This window comes from Chelmon rostratus, chromosome 21 (genome assembly GCF_017976325.1).
Source record: "Chelmon rostratus isolate fCheRos1 chromosome 21, fCheRos1.pri, whole genome shotgun sequence".
Classification (NCBI taxonomy): Eukaryota; Metazoa; Chordata; class Actinopteri; order Chaetodontiformes; family Chaetodontidae; genus Chelmon; species Chelmon rostratus.
Window position 1 is genome coordinate 7,178,171 of NC_055678.1, and position 24,659 is coordinate 7,202,829.

The window sequence follows — 24,659 nt, forward strand, 5'->3', positions numbered from 1 at the left end:
GCTTGTTCTCAACAGAAAACAATAGATTTATGATTAAATATCCTGCAAGAACAAATATGAACTACATATTTCAGGGAAACGCGTATCCGGCGTTCCTTTAAGATTTTACTGCTTTTTAGGCATTTCATTTTCTGTCTCTGTACATCATTTCCTGTGTCTGCTTTGTGTGGATGCTTAAAAAGAGCAAAATATAAACGTTTTTCCTGTCGTAAATCAGTGTCTCCGAAGTGACACGACCTTGGGTTTCAAGGAAAGTAAATCCTTTGTCACAACCCAAAACACTAAACCTGTTAAACCGGTTTGGAGAGGACAGGAAGGCACGGGACCGCACACTCAGGTGCGCGCACACACACACTCTGTAGCTACCTGGTGCGGTGAATGAGGACGTCAGCACCACCCGCTCGCACTGAAACATGAGGAATGAGGAAGACGAGTCTCAGGGGAAGAGATAGAAGTCATTACCCTCAAAAAGCATTCTTTCTGCGTAATTAACCGTAACCTGTCGACGCGTCAGGTGTCATTAACTTGAGGAAACTTGGAGGGATGGCGCGCGGCTGTACCGACGGCTGGTGCGCTCGCTTCGTGGAGCGACACCAGTCAGCGCTGAATTTCGCGCTGCTGGTCGCTGCATACATCCTCTACCTGCTCATCGGCGCCGGGATATTCTCCGCCATCGAGCAGCCGTACGAGCGGGAGCTGCGGCAGGAGCTGGAGGCGGCGCGCCGCGACTTCCTGAGCAACAACACCTGCGTGTCCGACGCGCGCCTGGAGGAGCTCCTGGCCCGCGCGCTCGAGGCCAGCAACTACGGGGTGTCCGTGCTGGGCAACGACACCAGCCACAACTGGGACTTCGTTTCGTCGCTGTTCTTCACCAGCACCGTGCTGACCACAACAGGTGAGGCCCGGGGGCGCAGGTGTAGAGCTGCGGAGCCTCGAAGCGCCGCTGCTGCCCTGCTGTGATAATTTGCTTTAATTAGCAAAGTGAGAGCAGGGAGCTGCGGTCATTCCACTGGGTGCACATTTCATTTGGTAGCACTTTCTGACGAGTCACGCTTTATTAGGGGTTTTATTCGTTGTAACAAAAGGCTTTGTGGTTAAAAATCCCCTCCTGGGATGTTGTAAGCCATATTATATGGAAACACTCTGCTCTGAATTATAATTTACGCCTAAAATGGCAAAAAAAAAGTTCATTAAACTGTATATAAAACTCTATTAATTACATCTACTCCCCGACTCAATGAATCTTTTTCATTTTAAAAGTTTAACTTCTGGCCAAAAGCCTCCGCCGTCTCTACAAGGCTCTTCTCGGAAGAAGTTTCCATTTCCAAACCGCACTTGTGCAAATTCAAAATCCTGCTCGTACACGCCTGCAACTGAGATTTAAGGTGTGCACAGAAAATGTGTCAAGCTGCACAAACACACATCATTCTGCTCAGAGGAGGTCAAGCAAGTCTGGTAACATTCACTAAAGCGCATTTTTTGAGTGACTTTGGGTTGGTGTTTATCCTCATTTATTTGGTGATGATGCAGCTACATGGGTTTCACACTGTCAGGTAACACATGAAGTCTTTAATTTTACACGTTAATAAGTCGATTTTGCAGACTTATCCATGAATAAAGTCATTATCTTACAATAATTTATGCAGAGTGACTTATTAGAAAGTGGCACGTATGTGTGTATCATGTATCATTCATCATAAAACGCAGTCATGGTTATTTGAAAGCCATTGCAAGGGCAAAGTGTATATGATGTATATACTAATGGTGCCAGGCTTTTTGTGTTGCACCACTTGTTATTCGGTAAGCAGACGCAGGGTTAGAGGTGTTGGTGGGGATTTATTCTGGGTTTTAATGAGGACTGAAGCCCCCGAAGCTCCATAACACACTTAAACCATTAGTTATGCTAACAGGAGCAAATTAAAAACCCACAGAACTTTGGCCCTCAGTGTAAACATATGAGGCTGTGAAACTGAAGCCTAATGAATAATTCATTTATTTGTTTAGCCTGTTATTTATGTATAGATTGAAGATTTAGTCAGTCTTGGATTGTCTTTCCCAAGGAGATGTGTAGCTTCTGTATTTCTTTATTGCTTTCTAATTACTGTGATGTGTGTCGAGCTTCACAGGGGCTGAGTGGCTCCTGGAGAAGACCCTCACCTGTAATTATACCCCTGTAATTAAACCTAAATGCCTCTTGTTTGACTGTGTTTTCAGGTTATGGCCACACCGTTCCTCTCTCAGATGAAGGGAAAGCCTTCTGTATCTTCTACTCCCTCTTCGGCATCCCCGTCACCCTCTTCTTCCTCTCATTGGTGGTGCAGAGGATTATCGTGTTGGTCACTCGACGTCCAGTGTCCTACTTCCACCGTAGATGGGCCATGTCTAAATCGAAACTAGCCGCCATACATGCCACCTGCCTAGCCGTCATCACGGCCCTGCTCCTCCTCTTCATCCCTGCGTGGATCTTCTCCAGCACGGAGAAGGACTGGGACTTTCTGGAGTCTCTGTATTTCTGCTTCATCTCTCTTACAACCATTGGCCTCGGGGATTATGTCCCCGGAGAGACCCACAGTAAAGAGGAAAACCCACACCCACAGCTGTACAGGCTGGCCATTACAAGTGAGTAGGCGGTTGAATCCTCTGCCAGGCTTCAACCCTATAGCATCTTATCTCCAGAAGGTGAAAACCTGAGGTTTTTGGTGTAGCCAGTAGTTTAGAAAAGTTTTGAAGAGCTCATGTAGTGAATCTCCACATCATATAGAGCAGTGGTTCCCAACCTATGTCTCCTATGAACCCCATCAGTTTGCAAAAGTTGTGAGCTGCTCATAATTTTTTGTTCACAATAACAATGCTAACATGTTGATGTTTTTCAGGTATAGTTTAGTTTGGCATGTAAGCATTTTAACATTAGCACCAATTCATTTTACGGGTATTTGGTTATAAGCTGAAGTGGTGGACTAGTTGAAATGTTTGGTGCCAGAAAAAAAGCCAGGGCATTCCCAAAGTTATTATAATTCATGCCTAGCCATCCCATTAACATGGTCAATGAGAGAGACGATGAGAACGGTTTAAAAATCCAGTGTGTACGATTTAGTGGCATCTAGAGGTGAAGTTGCAGACTGCAGCCAGGTGAATACCCTTCGCCTCAATGCTCTTTTTCTAAGTGTGTACCTAGAACCTACTAGCAAAAAACATGAAAAAGAGCTTGTTGTAAGAAAACAAAAACACACCAATTCTTATTTTCAGTTGATTATAACACTAATGAAAACTTGTTTATGAATATTATATTCCATTACCATCATATTTTGCTAATAGATCCCACTAAATCTTACATATTGGACCTTTGAAGAAAGAAAAACATCAGCTTAGCTCTGAATAATTGGTTTTTCTCATGTCTTTAATCATCTGACTCCCAAGTTGGGAACCACTGCTGAGATTAAACATAAAATCAACAAAAATGCAAGTTTTTATTAAACATTGATAGCATGTTCATTACTGGTTAATTAACCTTTTAATTTACCATTTTAGCTTTTCTGACAGACAAGGCTAAACAAAGCCATTGCTGTTAGCCACCACACCCTTTAGGCATTGACCAACCCTGATATGATCTTATTAGTCATAATATGCTGGTCTTTGTTTCCTCATGTTGCAATTATGTGTGTGTGTGTGTGTGTGTGTTTGCTCTCCCAGTCTACTTGATGCTGGGCTTGGTGTGTGTCTTGGTGGTGCTGGAGACGTGCTGCGAGCTTCCCCAGATGAGACGCCTCAGACAGAGGTTCTACCAAGAAAACGTTCGCGAGCTGGACTCTGAGACCACCAACATCATCGACCGGGATCACATTAGCGACCACCTGACCGACCCCTCGGATCACGTTACAGATCATCATTCACCAGCCATCCCTTCTGTGTCAGAGCAGGCTGCGTCCCTACGGAAAGACAGCAAGTCGGCGCCTTACGCCTCAGCGTCAGGGTCTGCTGTTAATGGAACACTGAGATAACAGATTGTCTGGAACACATCCAAGGAAGGTTGAATCAAGGGCAACTGGATAAGGTGGTTGACCTGATAAATATCTGGGACCCCCTACCTGTCAGTTAGCACTGAAGAAGCCACGTGGATGAGAGGCGAAATGTTTTCCAGACAACCAAGCCCAGTTGCCTTTGATTCAACTCCCCTTTGATGACCTCGACCTGGATCTTCACAGACATCTGGAACACATTGTTTTTGAGGTGCTGGTCTATAAACTTGTGCTCCATGCGTGACAGCGCAGGACACACTTTGACCTCTGCCTAAATGTGTATGTGTGCCAATGTAAGGAGCCTGAGCACACATACGCATGAGTATATCCACATGGAAGCACTTAATCACTTAAATAGGGATTGCTTTCTGCCACAGCCAACACCAACACTGCACAAGCAGGAACCACCCATGGATTATCAGGATGGCATTGTTTTCTTGTTCTCCCCTGTTTCTGCCTTCCCTGCAGATAAGAGCTAGATCTGTGACATAGAGGAAGGGCTGGCCTCCCAAACGGAGGGAAACCCCACAAGGTTTCACTTCCTGCCAAAGTCTTGATTCCAAAGTGCCACTGTTTTCTCTAGAGGAGCCTGCTCTTAGCACATCATATAATCTATGATGGTATTTGCATTGGAAATTTGCCTTCTTGGAAGTAGTAAAACGCTTCCAGCACAATCAGGCACACCGTCAGTTGGCCTATTGTACATTATGTGCAAGGATTCCAAGAAGTTCAAGGGATGACAACAAGTAAACTTATTTTTTAGCTGCCAGCTGAGTGTATTTTCATCAACTGTATGATGATTCTGGAGGCTGCAGTTTGCGGTGTCCTTGAACTGCTTTGCATCATACAGGGACGTGTTTCTGTTAATATAGCCCTCCCTTTGTGGCCGATTAAAACCTCTCACTACAATGCAATATTCAACAGCACCATTATAGCCTGCTTAACGTATATACAGTATTTCATTGGGGTAGTCATACTGCAGTGTGCGCCATTCTACCATTAGAGGGCAGCATTTTCATTTTTCATACAAAAGGTAGATACAGTTAGTTGCTCATGGGCATCTTTCTTTCATGCAGCTTAGCACAGTGTTTCTTAAAAATGCAATTATGCTGCAAGAATATGTAATTGTTACAACAGAGGGTGAGGAAATAAGCATGTTGTAGTTTTGTCATCCATATATTTGGTAAAAGCCGCCCCAGTTTACAAGACAGCTAATCTAATGTGCTGTGCATGATGGATGTTTCATATCTCAGATCATTTTTTTAATCATCAGCTAGTGAGACAGCTTGAAAAATGGGTTCAAATCAAAAGAATCAAAAGGATATAACTTTCACAGATCATTTTGCTGCTGTTTTTATTTTCGTTTTGCTGGTTTATGGGTTTTAATCAAGAGCAGAACTTCGTAATGGTAGTTTTTATAAAAATCCACTCTACTCTCTGGATAAAGTGCATATAAATGAATCATGGAACATTAAACATTTTATAACTGATTATATATTTACAAATGACAAGCGAATCAAACATCTTATATAAACTTGTGTTATTTTATTTATACAGTATCATATTCACATCATAATTCAAGACGCATACATGCAGACTGATGTGGGTGCACAACCATCGAAGCACGCATTCAAATTCACACATTCACACTCAAACATACACACAAACACAGGAACTGTCCTTCAAGCACAGTAGCAGAACTCACTCCCCAATGAAAGTATTTGTCCTTCTGAAATGTCCTTGAACAAGCTGCAGGACTGTCGCTTTGCAGCTCACCCCGACCTTTCACCTCCCTCCATCGTATTCACATATCAGTAGAATAGCCACAGTACATACTCACAAGCCCTCATGTACATTCCCTTCTTTACCATCATAGATACTTTACATCTGTGTGTTTATATGATCTGAGGCCGTTTGGAGCAGCGTGGCCAGAGAGGGCGAAGGCTGAGGATGAAGAGGATGAACAGTACTATTGCCATGATGGTGACTATGGAGACGTAGCCAGCATGGGGCAGAGGGGGAGAGTCAGGAGCCTCTGCTGGAATCATGTTGGTCAGATTCAACATGTAGCCCAGCGTCCAGCCTGCGTCACTGCCTTTTATCTGGACACAAACACAAGAAGAGGGAAAACTATCATTCACTGATGCACAACAGACCAGGGCAGGTTGGAGGTATTCATACTGTACGTGGAATACAGATTTTAAAAGATAAGTAAGGGGAGACATCCAGCCAGCCAGGGGAAACTGGACTAACATGTCAGACAGTGCTCTCCACCACAAAACACAAAATGAGGGAATATATTTTGGAAGAGTGTTGTTTATCACTTCAGCAGAGTTCAGAGACTTGGAAGATCTATGTTAAAGGGAAAGAAACTGTCGCAAAAGCTTACTAAGACGCTTTGTGTCAGTTTTTCCTTTAATGTGTCACCTATTTGGAATTCTAGATTACAAAGTGTAAAACAGTGCACAATAGGCACTGATTGATATGGATTCAAAGCAGATTTAATTAGGATTATCTGGATTTTCTACTTAAACCATAGACTGTGCACCTAAACGTACTTAAATATTGATATTTTTGCTTCAGTGGAATTCTAAATAGAGTTCCAGTTCCAGTTTCCACTGGAATATATCAATATATCAAGTTAATTTGAGTTGAGGATTTATTGTTCTGTAACTGCAATAGATGTACACCACACAAAAAAGGGGCCTGATTAATTGACTGATTTTTTTTTGTGAATTAAGTTATGTATTGCACGTTTAAAATAGATTTTTTAAATTGATGTAATTTTTTTCCCATATTTGTTGATTATGTTGCTTTTTAGAAACCTGTTTTTAATTTGACTTTAATTTGATTTAATAATATTGTCCTTTTAAATATAATTTAATTAAATGCTTAGAAACTTATTCTCATTATTTATAGATTAGATAATATGTTATTATCACTTTTAAAAAAAATAAACACTGTTTTTACTGTGGATTAATGAAGGGCTTTACATGCCGTTACATGACACCACAGAGCCACCATCATTGGCTCATTCTCTGCTGCGTAGCAACCAGCTGACTCGTATCGTCCAATTACATTCACGCAGGTGTGAAGCGCGGCCATTACAAACAGGCACTGCTCACTACTATGTTGACGCTAAAGTTGTTTTCTACGCGTTTTGTTTCAGAGTCCAGGACAGTAAGTAGAGTTAGTTGTCGGACTGCTACCTCTCTCAATAAAGAGACTCCACTACTCACCTGATTTCTACTCGCCATTATGCCAGAATCACTGGTAAGTTCCAGCTCATTCCTAGTGATGTTACTGTAAGCTAGCTATGTGGCTGTTGCTGTTTTAGCTTGAAATAACTTGAATTTAGAATGAATTATTTGGACATTTGTGATGTTGTGCTGCTCTAAGTTTGCTATACTGCAACTGTTATGCTGCTAAATCACGTGTATTTGCATTGGAGTGACGCATAACTGTTAATTCTGCTAATGTTATCTAGCAGTTGAGCTAGTTTCCTATTGTTATTGTACTGTCATGGTTGGTGGTTCAGCCTCCCCTTCTGCAGGATGCTTGTATACGTTAGTGAGAGTGAGTGATAGAGAGAGAGAGAGAGAGAGAGAATATATGTAGTGTGTGTTGATTTGTTGGTAACTGTCAGGCTGTCAAGAGAAGTTCTTAAATTCATTACCTACCCTTGCTCTAATGCATAAAAAAACAAATCTTAACCTGAAATGTCTCTTTTATACAAGAGAGAACCAGCCAAAATCGCACACACACACACACAGAGCGGGATTGCAAGTACTTTAGGATATGACTTAAATCAGAAGGAGGCATGACTCTGGGGTGTGTAAAACAGGAAAGGAATGGACTGTGATCTCTGACCTTTTTGATATATTTTATGTTGGAGTAGCTCTCTGAGGTGAAGTTGTATCCTTCTGTTAGCAGGGTGAAGATGTATGTGCCAGAGAAACAATACTCGGCCAGATACTTCAACTTTACGTCTGGATGCCGCTGCATTATCTGTTCGAACAGTGATATCATCATTGTACAGTATGGACAGACTGGAGGACATAAATAAGACAGGAAAGTAGACAAATATGGCAGGATTTTTTTTGTGCATGTGTAACGGATGCATAAATATATCCTGACCTGATTCCAAGGGGTAGAGCAGTAGCGTGTTAGCTTTTCCTTGACAGTGTCCAGAGGGATGGATGTATCAGTCAGATTGAGGAAGTTCATCACAAAGTAGTATGCAGAGAAAGCCTACAGTGAGAGAGAGGGAGAGGAAGAGATGAGGCAGATAGAAATTAACTTGCCCTGGTGCAAATGCTGTAATCATTTTCTAAATTCAATTTTTTTTTATTTTGGACTCATAAGGCTTTTTCTGGCCTTACTGACTCAGATGTTATTATTTGATTTGCAAGATAGATTTCTATGTTATGTAATCCCTGTGCGTTGCAACCCTCCAAACAACGCAGTATCTCATAGGCCAGTGATATATGATGATAGATAAACACTGTTACATTACCCCAAACTGCCCCTGCAGAAGTGGCTGGAAGACCCCGTTGAAAGAGCATTCGCTGTACTTGCAGTAACTAAAGTTGAAGACATTTTTGATGGCTTCCTGGCATTGTTGGAAGTTTCCTTTCCCCAGATGATTGAAGGTTGCAGGAGCTTTCTGGGGCTTCCGATCTGACACGCAGGGGCTGTCATAGAGGACTGAGTAGTTCTTTGTCTCATTGAAGCCAGGGTTGAAACAAGGATCTAAAACTGTTTCTGGGCCTGACTAGGAGAGAGAGAGTGAGATAGAGAGGTGTAAGAGACAGAGAGATCAATGTTAATAAAGAAAAAAAAATCTACCTGACACCTGAAAATGTACCTGTGTCTGTTGTGCCAGTGTCATTCGCAGTGCTTGGTCTTTCCCGTAACACAAGAAGCTGTGAGTGTAGAGATTATAATCATTTCCATAGAGTCGGAAGGAAACAGAGTTGCTCGGTGACTCTGAGCCATCATAATTATCAGATATGAAGCTAATCTGAGTGGAGGCCCCTCCAAGGTCAAGGGCACCTGTGGTTTGCAAGCCCTGCAGCAGAGACAGAAAGGCACTGAAGTCAGTGTACAGCAGGAGGACAATGACAGACACACATTCCTGACTGACACACAAAAACCACACCTAAAGTGGACAAACTTTTGCATGGACATGCATGCAGACATAAGTGTTCCGACCTGCGTGAGGCGGTCATCCAAGTAATTGACTGTGACCCAACCGAAGGCGCCCTCTTCCTGGCCGCTGATTATCCTCGCTCCCTGATAGGAAAAAGGGAACTTTTGCAGGGCTTCCTCCACGGCCCGTAAGACCTGGTCTGACGCCAAGCTGTTCTCTATACTGCATGCACACACAACACAAATTCATTAGAGTGACTCACATCCATAATTCAAATCAATACAGCAGCCCATAAATAATGAATGTACTGTGTTGTATATAATGGATTTGACAGTAACTTATTCACGGCTCTGGCAGTTAAGTTCGAGTGGAGATAAATCACAAGTAGGCGGATGGAAAAAGCTACAGATAGCAGTTCGACTGCCAGTGCAAACACAATTACAGAGTGAAGGCTCGGGATACGGTCACCCCAGTGTCACCATGTATAGGCATGCTGTGTTACTTTTTTGTGGGTGTATGTTTTATGTTTGATTATGGGGCTGTGTGTGTGTACACGCTTGCCGTACTTCAGTAGTCTCATTCCTGCAGTAGCCCCCAGATAAAGAGGGGTCTCCTGGTGTCTTTTGCTGGGGACCCGCTGCTCAGCCTCCTGCATGCACGCTCTCAGAGACTCCCCCGCTTGCAGTGGAACTGACGCATAACTGGAGATACCTGGACCTGCAAAGGCAAAATGTCAGGAGGGTGAGGTCATTGAACCTAAATTTAGCTGCCATAATCAGAGCCTTGAGTTCAGAGATGCTAGCCTGCTTGGGAATTGAAGGTCATCTTCACCAATTCATGAACTAGGAAGGAAATTTGCTGTGGGATCAGAAAGCAGTAAAACAGCTAGGCACTGTAGTTTTAAGCAAGCCCTGCTGAGCGAAGTGTGTTGATCATATTGTCTGTTAGAATCTGCTGTGTGGTGCCTGTCGTTCAACTTTAAGCAGTGATATCCAATCCAAATTATCTGAGGAGGGAGGCCAGCAGACACCAACGCTGTTGTGATAGATAAAAGCAGTTGTTAAATCAACTTAAAGAAGACAAGCTCTGGAGTCAGTCTGATGTCAGTCACTCATATGTTATATGGTGTGTATTCAAAAGCGCTTTAACAAGAAGAAGTTGTGTTGAGTTGCCCTGAGACTGACACACGTTGAACAGACACAATTTGACTTTCATGCAAGCTCCAGGACAAATACAGCTTGACTTTTCACTTGCATCTATGCATACAACACAGTCACAGTAGGTACCACTTTCGACGAATTGTTAACTAGGCATAGTTCTCTGCTTTTGGACATACACTTACTCACTGTCATGCAGAGAGTTGGATGAGAAGATACCACTCTTTTGCCTGTACAGTACAATTCTATAGTCAGCAGGACATTAGCTAAGCTTAGCATGCAAACTGAAAGAGGGGGAAACTGCTAGGTCTAGCTATGGCTCTGTCCAAAGGTAAATAAAGTTAGCCAACCAGGAGCTCTAAAGCTTAATAATTAGCACCTTATGTCATTTATTTAATCTGTAACAGGAACAGACAAAAACAGAAACATAAAGATTAGAAGATTAGAGCTGAAACTATTGTCTGATTAATTGATTATATGATGGACAGAACATTAATTGGCAGCTATTTTGATAACTGATCAATTGTTTTTGAAAATACCCATCATTCTTGGGTTCCAGCTTCTGCGATGTGGGTATTTGTTGCTTTTTCTCTGTTTCATATCATTGTAAATTGAATCTCTCTGAGTTTTTGGTCCTTCTAAACATTTGAAGATGTCACCTTGGCTTTAGGAAATTGTGATGTGCTTTTTTTTGGCATTTCATCATGTTAGTTTGAGGTACTTTTGCATAGGAATGTTTTACAGTAGATGGCGGTAGGTACACTCCCAGTTTGGAGTACCGGTGTAGGAAGCTACTGGGGTCAGAAACAACATGTATTTTAGCCATTAAAAAAATTCTGTTTGAAAAATATCCATCAGTTTAAATGTATGCTATATTTAGAGTATTTTCACAGCTTTACCTTTTGAGGCCTTTCCAACAGCAATTGAAACCATTATATCGCTCTCATTGAAGCCCCCAGACTCCTTTGTCGTTTTACCTTGTAGAACATGGGAGTTGCTGGACGAGAGCTGCCTCGATTGATTAGTTTGTTTGTCCTATTGTGTGACTTTGGTGTTTTAAGGGGCTAGGTCAGATCTTAACCAATGTTTTTAAACGGCAAAGTTGAGCTGATCGAGGCGGCAGTAAATCAGCAACTCCTGCTTTCTCTGAGGTAAAATTACATTACCCTTTAGCTTTGACAAGAGCGATATAACAGATTCAGTTCCCTGTCAGAAAGGGCTGTCTGGTGGCAAGGTAAAGCAGTGAAAATACACACACTGCAAGTAGTATAGACAGCAACAGTGTCCTGGGGACACTACAAAAGAAGAGAGGAAGACAGTTGTGACACTCTTGTTGTTGCCATGATTTGTGGCTTGTGAAGTTATTGAAGAATAGTTCTAGTGCTAAATTACCATGTTTGATATACACGTTCATATACGCTTGTGATTGCGCTTCCTTAAATATTTGGATTATTGGTGGGACACACAAATGTGGGGGCTAAGTGTGTGTGACGCATTGGACAACATATACCTTTGACTTTGCAGGAATGCGTCTGTTCAACTCTTCCAGTGTTGTTATCCTTCTCTGCCGGCCACTCATAGATATACAGAGCTGTGTGGGAGGAACCAGCGTCCAGCACAATCCCATACTGGAGTGGAGACAGGAGGTGGAATTCCACTTCAGTGCTCAGTGACATTAACTCTGGATGAGTTCCATCCACACAATACTGTTTCTACATCCAGTGTAACGACTGTCCACAGACAAACTTCCCAGAAGTATATGAGCAATACTTTTACTCTTTGCATACAAAAAATATTAGTTTAGTGCAGAAACTTCTGCATAAAACAGCACTCTTAACACTATAATCAGTGATTGCCGTGAGACTTACAATAGGCCTGCATTTGTGGAAAAAAGCAGTAGTGATTTAATATTCTTATCAACATTAACTGGCCTTATTTGGTAGTGGATTTCTTGAACCAGTAGTACAGGTTGAGGTCATATTGACAAGAGACCATATTTGGCTTGTGGACTTTGGACGGAGACCCCACTGTAATGCAGTGAGATCCCACACAGGGAGCAGGCTACAACATTTTAGTATTTTCCTCTACTATACCTTGTACTTTTGGGGGAGGGGCCTGTTCTGCAAAACTGCTACCGTCACCAAGGCAACAATCGCTATGACGGCAATCACAGAGATGATGATGGTCACAGGCGTGTGCCAGGGGTTCTTCTCTTTCATCTCTGAGAGCGGGGGCGGAAAGACAGACAGACAGACAGACAGGAAGGAGAGACGAGAGGGTTAGAAAGGGGAAGATGGGAAACCTTTGGAAAGAGGAAGGGGGTGTGTTAGCCAGTCTTGCATCCAGATGTGAGTGATGTCACAGCATGTGTATTTGTATGTATGAGGCAGGCCGTCAGGGGTTTGCGGATGGTGTTTAATTGTGTTGTTTTGTAACCAAGGACTACAGATGGATTTCTGATTTGGTGTGTCTGAACTCGTGCCAAGCTGTTCATTAGTTCTAAAAGCGTTGTTATGTCAGCCACAGCACGTTTGAATGGGTATCCCACCAAAGTACTTAACTAATGCTGAAAGATTTCCCCTTTGGAAAATGATTAAAGGGAAACCAGTTTGACACTCATTGTTGTGGAAATGGCTGAAGTGTTTCATACAAAAAAAGAGCAGTTGGCTTCAATCAAAAAGATAACTTTAATATTACGGGAATGTTATGATTAGCTATAGCAATGAGTCAGTGTTACCTAACAGAAATTAATAATTTTAACATCCTGTTATGGGTATTATTTTGATCTTGAATATATATTGTCTGCTGCTGCTTTGTTTGGTTCCCATACTCCTTCCTATTAGTCATAGAGTTTCCAGTGTTTACTAACGGGATTTGAAACACACACACACACACACGCACACACACACACACAGGTGGTATTGTAGATGATGAGTTTATATATTCGTAGTTTATACAAACACAAATAAGGGTGTAACAGGATGTCTGTATTGACAAGGCTATTGTAATAGAAAAGAGTGATGAGCAAGATACCAGCCTGAATTGTTCAGCACACACAGTTGTTTAATCATTACCAAGGTAGGTAATCTGGCAGATGCTATCTAGGTGCACGTAACAGCTGGCAAAGAACACACACATTGTAGAAACTGACCCAACTGTAGAGTACAGTACACATTTCATGAGGACAACTAAAGGCTCACACACACACGGCTGTTTTTGCATCAACAGCTGCAGCAGCGATAGTAAACCTGACCTTTGCCTACTGTGGGAAAACACACAAAAACTGAAAGTTGCAGCATATTAAAGCAGTGAACCAACGGCGAACAGAGAGCGGAAGAGAGCACTTACCTCTGCTGTCTACTTCAATGAACTTACCACTGACAGGGGAGGGAGAGAGACGGAGAGAGATAGAGGGAGGAGGGAGGGAGGGAGGGAAAAGAGTGGAAGTGGACGGGAGAGGCAAATATGAGGTGGACAGGAAGAGGAGTGAATGGACAGAGGGAGGTAACAGGGTGATAAGACGAGGAGAGGTTTTTCCGTCGTGGCCGGACAGAGGATTAGAATAGAGCTATGTGTGTGTGCTGGTGTGTGTGTGCTGGTGTGTGTGTGCTGGTGTGTGTGTTGGTGTAGTTCTCTGAGGCACTGAGTTTGGCATTTCCTCCCCAAGCTGGGGCAGCAAGGACGGTCACTATGGAGACGCAGCTAAAGCATGTTTGTGGGGACTCTCTCACTCCCTCCCCTCTAACTCCTCTCGCTGTGAACTAAGAGAGTTACTCACCCAGCACTACTCCTTCTCTCTCTCTTCTTCTTCTCTCTCTCTTTTCATTCTGTGGGATGTGTAGGAAGGAGGGGAAGTGGGGACTCCCTTGTTTAGCTGTTTTTTATTGGCAGGCTGTGATGTCATCTCTGTGACGGATCGGAATCCCCTGCTTTTCTCTGAGGCGGTGTGTGCGTTTATATGTGTGTGTAGCAGAAGAATAGGGGTTGCTGGAGAACTTGTGTGTGCATGCGTGCACACGCAGACTCAACATGACTTGCCTGCAAATCTGGTGATCCATTCGGTTATTTGCCTCTTTTGCTGCAACACTGGCAGCTACACAAACACACATATTTAAACATGAGCATGAGAATTACTGTTAACCTTAATATTTATGTCACTTATCACTGCCCAACCTGCATCTGTAGAGAGAACCATGTGACTCAAAGCCTGTAAGCATTAAGGAAACACACACACACACACACACGCAGCTACAATGAAGTATCCTGTAATTGTTTGACCATGTCAGCTCTAACCAAACAACCAAAGTTCATGGGTATATTTGTACTTTTAAAACATGAACCAGGGCCTGTCTAAACCGCAGTAATCTGGCTATTTATTTATTCACCGTGTATTCTGTGAGTGAGCATAATTTTGTCACCCAGCTGTCCGAAATTACAGTTAGACCGATGTATGTCTGTGCTGGTTCATTAAAGCAATGATAAAATATTTAAAGCACCACCAGGTTTAAAATCTAAATTGGAAATATGAAAGAGAGTGAGACATGTCCAAATGCATGTGGCTGGTCTCCGATTGCTTTAGGCACAAATGCGACCCTCCACATCACTGACCCTCTGACACAAAAACTTCACCGCCTGTCACCGAAAAGCTTCTGAGTGTCTTGGTTTATAGCTTGTCTTCAGCTTTGCCAGATAATGGAACTAAATCGGGGCAAAGCCGAGGAAGCCTGGGTGGAGCTGTGCTAAGACAAGACAGAGACAACTACCAGGGCTTACTGTCAGGCTGAGACACCTGACAAACAAACATGCCCTAAAACATTCTTGTTTTTCTATCTTTATGTCTTGCAGGGGCACGTCCATTTTGGCTCCAGCCTTTGTTACCACTTGATAGAGTATCAGCTATAAAAAGGTCAAACTAGCAATAAAGGCAGAGAACATATTTTTTTTGTAGGTGGGATGCATTGTGTCTGACCATCTAAATCAAGGGGGAACCTTTTTCCTATCGGGGCACATTTCAGTTTATGTAACGTCCTTTGAGGTCCAAACTAAATTACTGAACGCATATATAACACTAACAGCTCATGCAATGGCTGCAACTGTTTCTCTTTGTTGTGGCGTCAGATGCCAGATGGTAGTGATAATGATTCTAGTTGCAGCTGTTTTTTCCAGGTCTGGGTCGGTCAGTCTTGAGCAGAACCGAGTCTTTGCAAGAGTCAGTTTTGAAAGGAACTGCTCACAGTGGCAGGTTGTCCCAAACAGAGGTGCAAACTTCAGTGCATGCCTCCTCAGAATGGGAAAATCCTCAGGACAGTTTAGAGAACTCAAGCAGAGGGAGGTTGTTGTATTTAGCCTTGAGCTTGTTGATGCTTTGCAGCACAATGATTGTGTGTTGTTGGTTGTCAGGCAAAGGTCTGGAAAAGCTAGGAAATGGACCCTTGTGTCGCACACGGAGATTTTCCATGTATGACTCAGACTTCCACGTCCTTTAAAAAAAAAATAAAAGGGGAAATTATCTAAACAAAAAGTAGGCTCAACCTTTTTTTTTTTTTAGATTTGCTAATCTAATACGACATAAAATGAAATGCTTCCAAACTGGCAATTTCATCTACAGTTGTTGATATGAAAGTGATGTTGTCTTGATGGAGTGAATGGAGATCCCTAATATGATCTTTTTTAATAATGACTACAGTATTTTACTATATTGGAGTTAAAGCTGAAATAGATTTTTTTGTTATTGTGGCTAGATAAATGTCATTTATGGTGCAGTTTTTTTGACCACAGTGAAAATCCTTTTGAAAGGCTGAACGCCAACAAATGTGGATTGAAGCAGATAAAAACACTTAACATGAATTTTGGAATTGATTGCATCTTTCTTTTTCAAATAAATTTTGACCTTAGTACCTTACAACACTCTTGAGTTATTGGAAACAATCCTACGCGGCCACCGCTGGAATCTAGTTCTACAAATAGTATAATACTAATCATAGTATCATAATCATAATTTTTATCTGCAAGTGTGCAGAAATGCCAGGTTTCAACAGAATGAATAGATGTGCAAATAAAAAAAAAAGGCAAGACAAAAAGCTGCACAGCATTCAAATGTTGATTTGGAATTCAAATGTCAACGTTATGGATTTAGCTCCTAATTATTTGGTACAGCCCCACAAAGGCTCATACGCTGCCAGTCTTAGTGGGGGTCCAACCACTAACCCTGTCTGCATTACAGTCTGAGCTTCATCAAGGCCGGCATCTTGCTTCATTGCGATTATTGGATTCATCAAGCCATTCCTCGAAGGCATTCAGCCGCAATGAAGCAAGAATCGAACCACATGTGATTGTCACATATGTTTACTTGTTTCACAACGTCATCACATGCCTTGATTTATACGTTATGTCGTTTATAATGGCTGTTTGTCTAGCACATCTAAAATGTATGAGAACATCTGCGACGGGCCTGCTGGTGAAGTCAACAGCCAGCCTTGGCATTAATGATTGACTCCATTAATGACAGCTGACTCTAATTACAACCCCCCCCCCCAGCTTTGTTATTACAGGACAAATCAAAGTCAGCGAGGGAAGTGGTTAGAGTAGAGCTGTAAAGGTGCCCTGGACCGACCTGAACCTCACCCTTCCTTCCAGTTACTGCAAGTTTGAGTTTAGCAAGAGATGGAACATTTAGCTTCTAATCAAAGTCCTTCTGTAATTTGCTTTCAGATTAAAGGACGGAAAGACGGTTGCACTATGTGTAATCACTTACTTATCATGATGTTGTTGGCAGCCGACTAAACAGATACAGTCACAAACACACATGTTCAGACAGACAACAGGGCTTACCTGAGCAGCAAATTAAGTGCATGAGATCATAGCGGGCAGTCTCTTGGAGCATCAGCACAGACTGAAACATAGGCTTTTAGACCACACACACAAACACACAGGTTTGTACATTCGCACTTGCGAGGAATGTTATTGACATCCTGCATTCCCTATTGACCACATCATGCCCAACCCCAACCCTTGGACTATCCCAAATGTAACCACATCTTAACCCTGAAGTCTTAACCTTCAAAGAGCCACGTAAAGAAGCGAGGATCAACCGGAATGTCGTCACTTTCCAAAACAGACTTCCCTCGTATAAGCCCACGCCTGCGCGCACACACACGTGCAGTCTCTTAACCACAGGCGCACAGATTTGCAGATACACAAATGCGTCGTCATGAACACCACACAGTCGCACTCGCGCTCCAGTGTTTCCATTTCCGACCCTTCTGTAATCACAGATGTAGCGTAAAGGTGAGGCCAGAATGGTTCAATCTGCAACATGATGAAAGAGGGATTGCACAGGGAGGTACAAGTGGAAAAAAAAACAATATCTGCTATCACTCCGCTTATCTCTCTGAGTCCTTTTTTATGAGCTTAATGCAAATATTTGAAGAATTGTAAGAGATTTTTTGCAAGTTAAGGAAATGAAAAAACATTAATACGTGCTTGAGCAAATTTTTGCTTGTCGTTGAAACATTAAAAAGACCGCTGTGGAAGGAGACTCGAGATTTAACATCGACCTCTTTTGCATGCAGTTGCAGTGAGTTTTGTTTAGAGGAGCAGCAATCAGAGCATTCACCTACAAAAACAATGTTCAGCAACTGTGACACATAAAACAACATTCACAGCACAAAGCCATTTTTACTGCCACACACACACACACACACACACACACACACACACACACACACAGGCATTCTTCTTGCGTCAAGATGACCGTTGACTACATTCACTCCCTAATCCCGAAACTTTGATTTAAGCCTCACCAATTGTTATGTTTACTAAACCTAACCCTACATGCAATGTTAAACTTCAGTCCTGTTTCTAACTTGAAATGAAAGCTAAAGTTCAAACTGGTTTTTACATTTATGGTGCAATTACTCTTACAAACAAACATAGAGCTGCACACATGTACATAAAGAGCAGGATACACGGTTGGCCTAACAAAGCGTCCTCACACAAAGAAGCACACAACTACGGAGTTTTTACTGGCAGTATGTTGAAGAGCAGGCAGGTCCTTGTTTGGTGTTTTATGACATATGACATAACAGAGTCTCCACCCTTGTTGATCTGAGACCATGGGTTCATAACTTTCATGAGATAAAGAGATAAAAAGCAAAGGAGGAAGGAGAAGAAGAGGAAGAGGAAGGAGGAGGAGGGTGTTTTGAATCAGCAGATTCTGACAGCGTTGTTACTTGATGAGGCAAAGGGTGACACAGTTGGGGGTTGACCGTGTGGTTTTATAATGACGGGAAGACAAGCCAAAAATGACCCTGGAGGGCAGATCTTAAATCTGTTGTGCTGCCCTGGTGTTTAGGCTCTAACACGGCTTAAGCCTGTGTGTGGACACATGTACTTGTACATGAACATTGTAGAGGTGATACATGTGTTTGTACAAGCGTTTAAATGCATTAATTTAAAATTATCAATACCACAGTGGAAAAACACGCAATTACAAGGTAAAGTCCTGCACTAACATGTAAATATTTCAGTCAAGAACAAGTACCTCAGAATTGTACTTGATAATGTCTACTGAGTGCTTAAACCTGGAGGCATGCTGCAGTGCATGAGCAGGGCTGCGTACTGAACTTTGATACTTTTATGGCACCAGCTGAATTGCTTTGATACTAAAGGGTATTGAAAAATGACTTGGTGTTGCTTACAGACCAACAGGTAAGAGGAGAGGAATTCACCTGAAGTTGATACGGTTGATGGTTGCCAGATCTAGGCTAGCTGCTCTTAAGCACAGAAAAAGTAGGAGGTCTCACTCTGCCACTTTTTCTCAATACCCTGAACTACACCCATACAGCCACTCTGTCTTCTTCTTCTCCTTCACATTTGGCAGACAAGACGCTACAATGGTGTATTGCTGCCATGCTGTTTGTTATTAACCTTCTTTTGAACAGTTATTTCTATTTTTTTATATAGTCCAATATTGTAAAGATATTCTGTCTGTTTCTCAATTTTAGTCCAGTTATCCAGGTTGAGTAAAGTGCGCAGAGTAACAACAGTTTGATTGAACAGCTTCCTCATTTGAAGGGAGTGATTTTATTGTAATGTCTAATGTATTTTTTCTTTTTGTTAAAATTTATACAATTAGTATTTAAAAAGGTGCCGTTAGAAACCAGCACTGAAGTCAAGTTATCTGTACTGGCACGAGTATAGAGTACTATGTACAAGAGGAATTCTTACCATAAACAGAAGAAGACAGAACAATTATTGGAATAGAAAGCACTTAATGATTTTTTGAGGTGCAGACTGTATTTGATACATTGAATTCTTGTACTTAATTATGTACTTCAGAGTAAATAGACCATGCTATTTTCGTCTGTAGCTGAACACACATCCACCCACTAAAATCAACATAATGCCTGTCTTTCTCATGGATAAGCAAATCCATCGTTCTCACACCCCATTGTTCCTCTGTACACAGTGTCCTTGAGTTGTCACTGGGCTTCTTGCTTCATGTTTCCAATTTATCAGTCAAACATTTGTTTGTTTTAAATGTTGAAAGACACAACAGCAGCTCTATAAATACCCTCGTTTTGTGAAACTGCATCCTCTGAAAAGGGAACCTCTGACAGCGTCATATGATGAGGAATGAGAGGAAGCGTGTTTGCCCACCACGGGGAAGTGGTCTGTCCTCCACTGATGTTCAGTCTGACCTCGCCTACAGGACAGAGTGACGTTAACTCTGGACTGGCTGGTCTACCCTGACCTTAGCAGAGGGAAAAAAACTAGTCATTGCGGTTGCATTTTAAAGGATCTTGCTGAACAACCAGGAATGTTCAGCAATGTTAATCTTGTAGCTATTATTCCTACAGTGGTGACTTGGTGTTTACTTTCAAGGTATCAGTCACACAACATACTGTAAGCAAATTTGGCATTTGTAAATGTTTATGTCTTTCCAATCAGTCTTGATACCTAAATGGCCTAAAACAAAACTTATTATGATACCCTGACAATGAAGGGTCGAGTCACCCAAATTACAAAAAAACAGCAATATATTTTCTCACTTACCTCAAGCGGTATCAAGCCATGCAGACAGTTTTGCTTTTACTTGGCGAGGATTTGAGATACTATGTCTGTGAGATGCAGCCTTAATTCACTCTAATACATTTGTGGTGCTCACAGCATTGAAGTGACTTTAAAAAGAAATAGAGAGTAAATGGTAAGCCTTTTTTCTGTTGTTATTTAGTAGAACTGACCCTTTAATCGACATGCTGTGCCAGGTGTGTTATTGCTGAAGCTTGCGCTAAGGAATCAGTCACCAATGACACTCAACTGTAAACTTTGTACACTTTTTTTTTTGAGGTGAATGGAATTTGTGGAGCTCCCAGCATTGAAAATTCCATAGTAAATCCACAGTATTGGGACAAGGTTTCTAGAGAGACACAGACTTTTTTTTTTAAATGATTTTTCACGCACGTACCACAAATTAAATTCCGTTCACCTCCATTATAACATACTGTATATCTTAAAACCAAAACCATCTGCACGGCAAGTGATTTTTTGTCTTTTCGGTGATCACTCTTCAACCTACATGGAGAGCCATGTGCCTTATCTTGACAGTTGAGATAAGCTTCCCGTCACTTAACATAAACAAATTTGACTTTTGTATACATTTTTGGAATTGTCCAAACATTCTTGCATTCACTGATTACTAATTAGCATAACATTTCATTTAGGTGCAAACTATATGGGGCTCAGTTGATTTAATTGATTAAATGGTCAAGAAACATTTGGTTTTGTAATTCAACTAAAAGTTAAACTAATATATAGATATATAAGCCTATCTCAGATATTGTGTCTGGAAAGGCACATTGTTTTTGACTTGTATAGTTTAAAGCAAGCACCACAACTGAAATGTATACACCCCCAATGTAATGGGGTGGAGGAAGACTCTCTATACACGTAACCTCAGCATGGCGTACAATTTATTTTTAATGTAGCTGAGCTGCCTTTAACTACATGAGGAGCCAAGTGTCTCATTGGAAAATGTCAGGTAAGGTATCAGTCACCAAACATAAGCAAATTTTGAGGTTGTCTAAACATTCTTGAATTACACTGATGACTGAGGAGCCGACAACAAATCATACACAGGCAAATAATATTTGGCTAAGTTGAAAACTCGGCTCTTATTGTACACTTTGGTCGACAAATGCCCATTCTGGTTCATGCTGAGCGTGTAACACGATGGATGAAACAATAATTAGCTAATTGCTCCGTTGAATCATTTGTGCGTCAGTAAAAATATCAGATCACATGTCATAAATATTGCTAATCAAACTTTAACCAACTAATCAAATGCATTCAATTAATCATATAATGTTGCGCAGTTACCCTCAGTCACACGCGCTTTCACTGAGAAACTGCCATTAACATCACATGATCTTTAGAGTGGCTCTGTGTAAATGTGCCACTGTGTTTATCCTCAGCAAGAGAATCACACGGTCCTTAAACCCCCGCTGAATCCCACATGCAAAACACACGCGCCACAGAGGCACCTGCTAATGCCGCCCGTACGCACACTCCACTCATGCTGTGGAAAAGTCACACAGCTGCCCCACACTGCTACACAGCTGCTACATGCAGCAAGGCAAGGCACACAGTTGGAGGAGAACACACACTCACCTGACACTCAGCATTTACTGTACATCCTACTGTAAGAAGCTGAATAGACTGACTGATTAGGATTTCCTACTCTTGTGTGTGCATGCATGTGTGTGTATTTGTATTTGTGTTTGTGTGCCAGTCATAGCAGTACACCTACCTCTTTGTGCAGACATGGGTTCTCTCTCAGCAGCAACACAATGCTCTTTCTATTCTTTGCCCCTCTCTCTCTTCTCTGGCTCCCCCCCTCTCTCTCTCTCGTTCTCTCTCTCGTTCTCTCTCTCTCTCTCTCTCTCTCTCTCTCTCTCTCACTGGTAACAGCTCTCTGCTCAGTCTAACGTTTTTCAGCACCTCCTTTCACATACACTCGCTTTATTAGGAGAAGCAGAGCTTCCCTCCTCCCTACTGCTCAACCCACTCCCCTCCTTCCCAGGCGTGTTTAGCTTTGCCTTCTATTTACCCCTTTCTCTTCCTCTCTCTCTCTCCACCTTTACCGGTCTCTTTGTCGCTGTCACTCTTTTCGCTCATCCTTGCTGCACACTTTCTGCATCTCTGTCTTGATCTGTCTCTCTGCCTTTACTCTGCCGCTCTCTTCCACTGGTGTCTTTTTCATCATTTTCCTTCTGCCTCTCTTTCTCTTTGCCATTGTCTCTGTCTTGTAAAAGTGGGTCAAACACGAAAGCACCGTTAGATCTGGATGGGAGCTGGAGCTGAAGCTGGAAGGATATGAGAGAAAAGGCAGCGAGTGAACTAAATCCTTGATACCCGGCACCCTTGTTGTAATTGATGTAATCTTTAAAAAAATCTCTCTTAATGGCTTGTGTAATGTCTTTAACCTCAAATATAGTGCCTATAAAGGTAACTCTTAGAGTCATTATGTAAGATTTCTACATGAAGAGTAGCACAAAGCTTACGTTTTAGTTTGATAAAGAAACTCTGAGTCCAGGGCCATGTCACTGACACTGCTACCTGTGTTTGTGTGTGTTTTTGTGTGTTTGTGTGTGTGTGTGCGCGCGCGCATGCACGCACGTACGCTTGTTTTACACATTTTAACCAAGGCTGAAAAACAAAGCTCTGTCTGTTTTTGAGCCATGGTCACAGGGGGAGTCCAATTCACACCAGGCTACACTTTAACCACGACAATAAACCACCACCCCTCAGCACTTGATACTTGTATGAAAAAAATCTGCCACCATCAGCAGAAAACAGAAAATATATGGGTGTGAGCAGTGTGCATGCTAATGTGTGTAGCACAATCAGTGCAAGTGGTATTGGGGGAATGCTTTTGTACGTGCTTGTATGTGTGTATGTGTTTATGTTTTTTTATTTTTTTTCTCATGGTGGGACTGCAGACAGAGATTATTTTGCTTGCTTATTTTGTGCTGCTTTAGAATAAAACACAATTGTTATGGCAGCAATTATCATCACTTAATGATATTCTAAATGACATGCAGAATATTTCCTTCAAGATGGCAGCAATGTCCTATCATTCAGCTTGAATCTGTAAACGCTCCATCAGTCTGTCACTAAATATGAAAATCATCATTAGTCATGTTAAATAAGGGGGGGGGGGGGGGTTACTGCTACTTATGTTCTGAGTGCCAGAGTCTAAGTAACCCTCCTGTACTAGTTGGTCCAAGTGTCACCCTGGTTGGTCCAAGTACATCTCTAGTTAGTCCAAGTGTCTCCGAAGTGCTGATGTGGTTGTACCAAATTCTTTTCTCTTTGATCTCTTTAATCTGTGAGCAGCTCCTAAGTGCCCATCTGATCACTTGAAGCAGTCATTGGGAACCTTTTTCCAATCAAGGGCCATACAAAATTATTGAATCATAAATTAAACTAACCAATGTGATGGCTGCAACTGCTTCACTTGGATGAGATATCAGATGGCAGTGGTGGTGATAATGCTGCTCGCAGCTGGTTTTCCAGTTTTGGGTCAGTCAGTCTTGAGCTGAACCGAGTATTGGAAGAGTGCTTTCCAGCTCAGTGTTTTCATGTTGTAGGTTTAGGCACATAAGTGGATTCCACATTAAACGGCATAGCAAATATATTCAGTTCCTTTGCTTTTCATGTCCTGAAACCTCTTGCCAAATGCCTGAAGGAGTTTTCACACCAGCATCTTCGGATGTCACAGCAGTCTTTTGTTCTTGCAGATTAGGAAAACGCACAGCGTTACCCCATTCCAGTTGCTACAGCTTTAGTTTTTCTTCAGATGATTTCACATTTGAAAGCAGAGAGCCGAGAAGCTGGCTGGAGCTTGAGGTTCAGCTCCGAGAGGCACTTGGTAATGTCCACCATGAAGGCCAAATCACACAGACACATGCTATCACTGAGTTTTCATGGCAGGTTTTTCCTTCATCTCTATGAATTATTCCAGACAAACTGGCACTTTGGAACAATTTTACTTTGTCCGGTGCTAGCAGCTCTCCAGCTGCAATAAGGCACTACTTCATAGCGGTTAGCTTGCTCACCAAAAATCTTGCCTGCACTGTCTCTGTCAGAATGTGGCCTTCTGAAAGCTGCTTGTTTGGCATCTAAACTCCGTCGAAGAGTGTTAACTTTAACCATGCACATTTGTCCTTGCAACGCATCCAGTTTAGCATATTTCAAGCTGTAATGATTCTCAAGACTAGCTTTTTTCTTTATAGTGAGACCTTGACAGAGGTTTGGGCACCCTGCATGGTC

The 24,659-nt window shown here is 42.1% G+C and overlaps 2 protein-coding genes across 3 annotated transcripts; one reads left to right on the forward strand and one right to left on the reverse strand.

The window, feature by feature from the left end:
* Window positions 1–387: 387 nt before the first annotated feature.
* On the forward strand, window positions 388–5,544 carry LOC121624559 (potassium channel subfamily K member 1-like). The gene is made up of 3 exons (XM_041962322.1): window positions 388–895; window positions 2,215–2,619; window positions 3,691–5,544. The coding sequence occupies exons 1-3, from the start codon at window positions 544–546 to the stop codon at window positions 3,996–3,998; spliced, it is 1,065 nt and encodes a 354-aa protein (XP_041818256.1). The 5' UTR covers window positions 388–543; the 3' UTR covers window positions 3,999–5,544.
* Window positions 5,389–22,301, reverse strand: entpd1 (ectonucleoside triphosphate diphosphohydrolase 1). 2 transcript variants are annotated; one of them, XM_041962320.1, is made up of 10 exons: window positions 13,674–13,828; window positions 12,419–12,546; window positions 11,836–11,953; window positions 9,735–9,885; window positions 9,231–9,390; window positions 8,884–9,087; window positions 8,533–8,790; window positions 8,154–8,267; window positions 7,887–8,024; window positions 5,389–6,118 (listed from the first exon to the last, which is right to left on the reverse strand). In XM_041962320.1, the coding sequence occupies exons 2-10, from the start codon at window positions 12,542–12,544 to the stop codon at window positions 5,912–5,914; spliced, it is 1,476 nt and encodes a 491-aa protein (XP_041818254.1). In that variant the 5' UTR covers window positions 12,545–12,546; window positions 13,674–13,828; the 3' UTR covers window positions 5,389–5,911. The 2 variants fall into 2 exon arrangements, with proteins under 2 accessions (XP_041818254.1, XP_041818253.1); XM_041962319.1 differs by lacking the exon at window positions 13,674–13,828 and adding an exon at window positions 22,135–22,301 and having other exon boundaries at window positions 5,393–6,118.
* Window positions 22,302–24,659: the final 2,358 nt, after the last annotated feature.

What these genes read in the sequence shown, in the direction of transcription:
- LOC121624559 (XM_041962322.1), top strand. Translation starts at nt 544, where the DNA reads ATGGCGCGCGGCTGTACCGACGGCTGGTGCGCTCGCTTCGTGGAGCGA. An exon ending in CACCGTGCTGACCACAACAG is followed by an intron (nt 896 to 2,214) that starts GTGAGGCCCGGG and finishes CTGTGTTTTCAG; the next exon opens with GTTATGGCCACACCGTTCCT. An exon ending in GTACAGGCTGGCCATTACAA is followed by an intron (nt 2,620 to 3,690) that starts GTGAGTAGGCGG and finishes TTGCTCTCCCAG; the next exon opens with TCTACTTGATGCTGGGCTTG.
- entpd1 (XM_041962319.1), bottom strand. An exon ending in CCCTCCCCCAAAAGTACAAG is followed by an intron (nt 11,954 to 12,418) that starts GTATAGTAGAGG and finishes TCTCCACTCCAG; the next exon opens with TATGGGATTGTGCTGGACGC. An exon ending in GCTCTACCCCTTGGAATCAG is followed by an intron (nt 8,025 to 8,153) that starts GTCAGGATATAT and finishes CTGTTCGAACAG; the next exon opens with ATAATGCAGCGGCATCCAGA.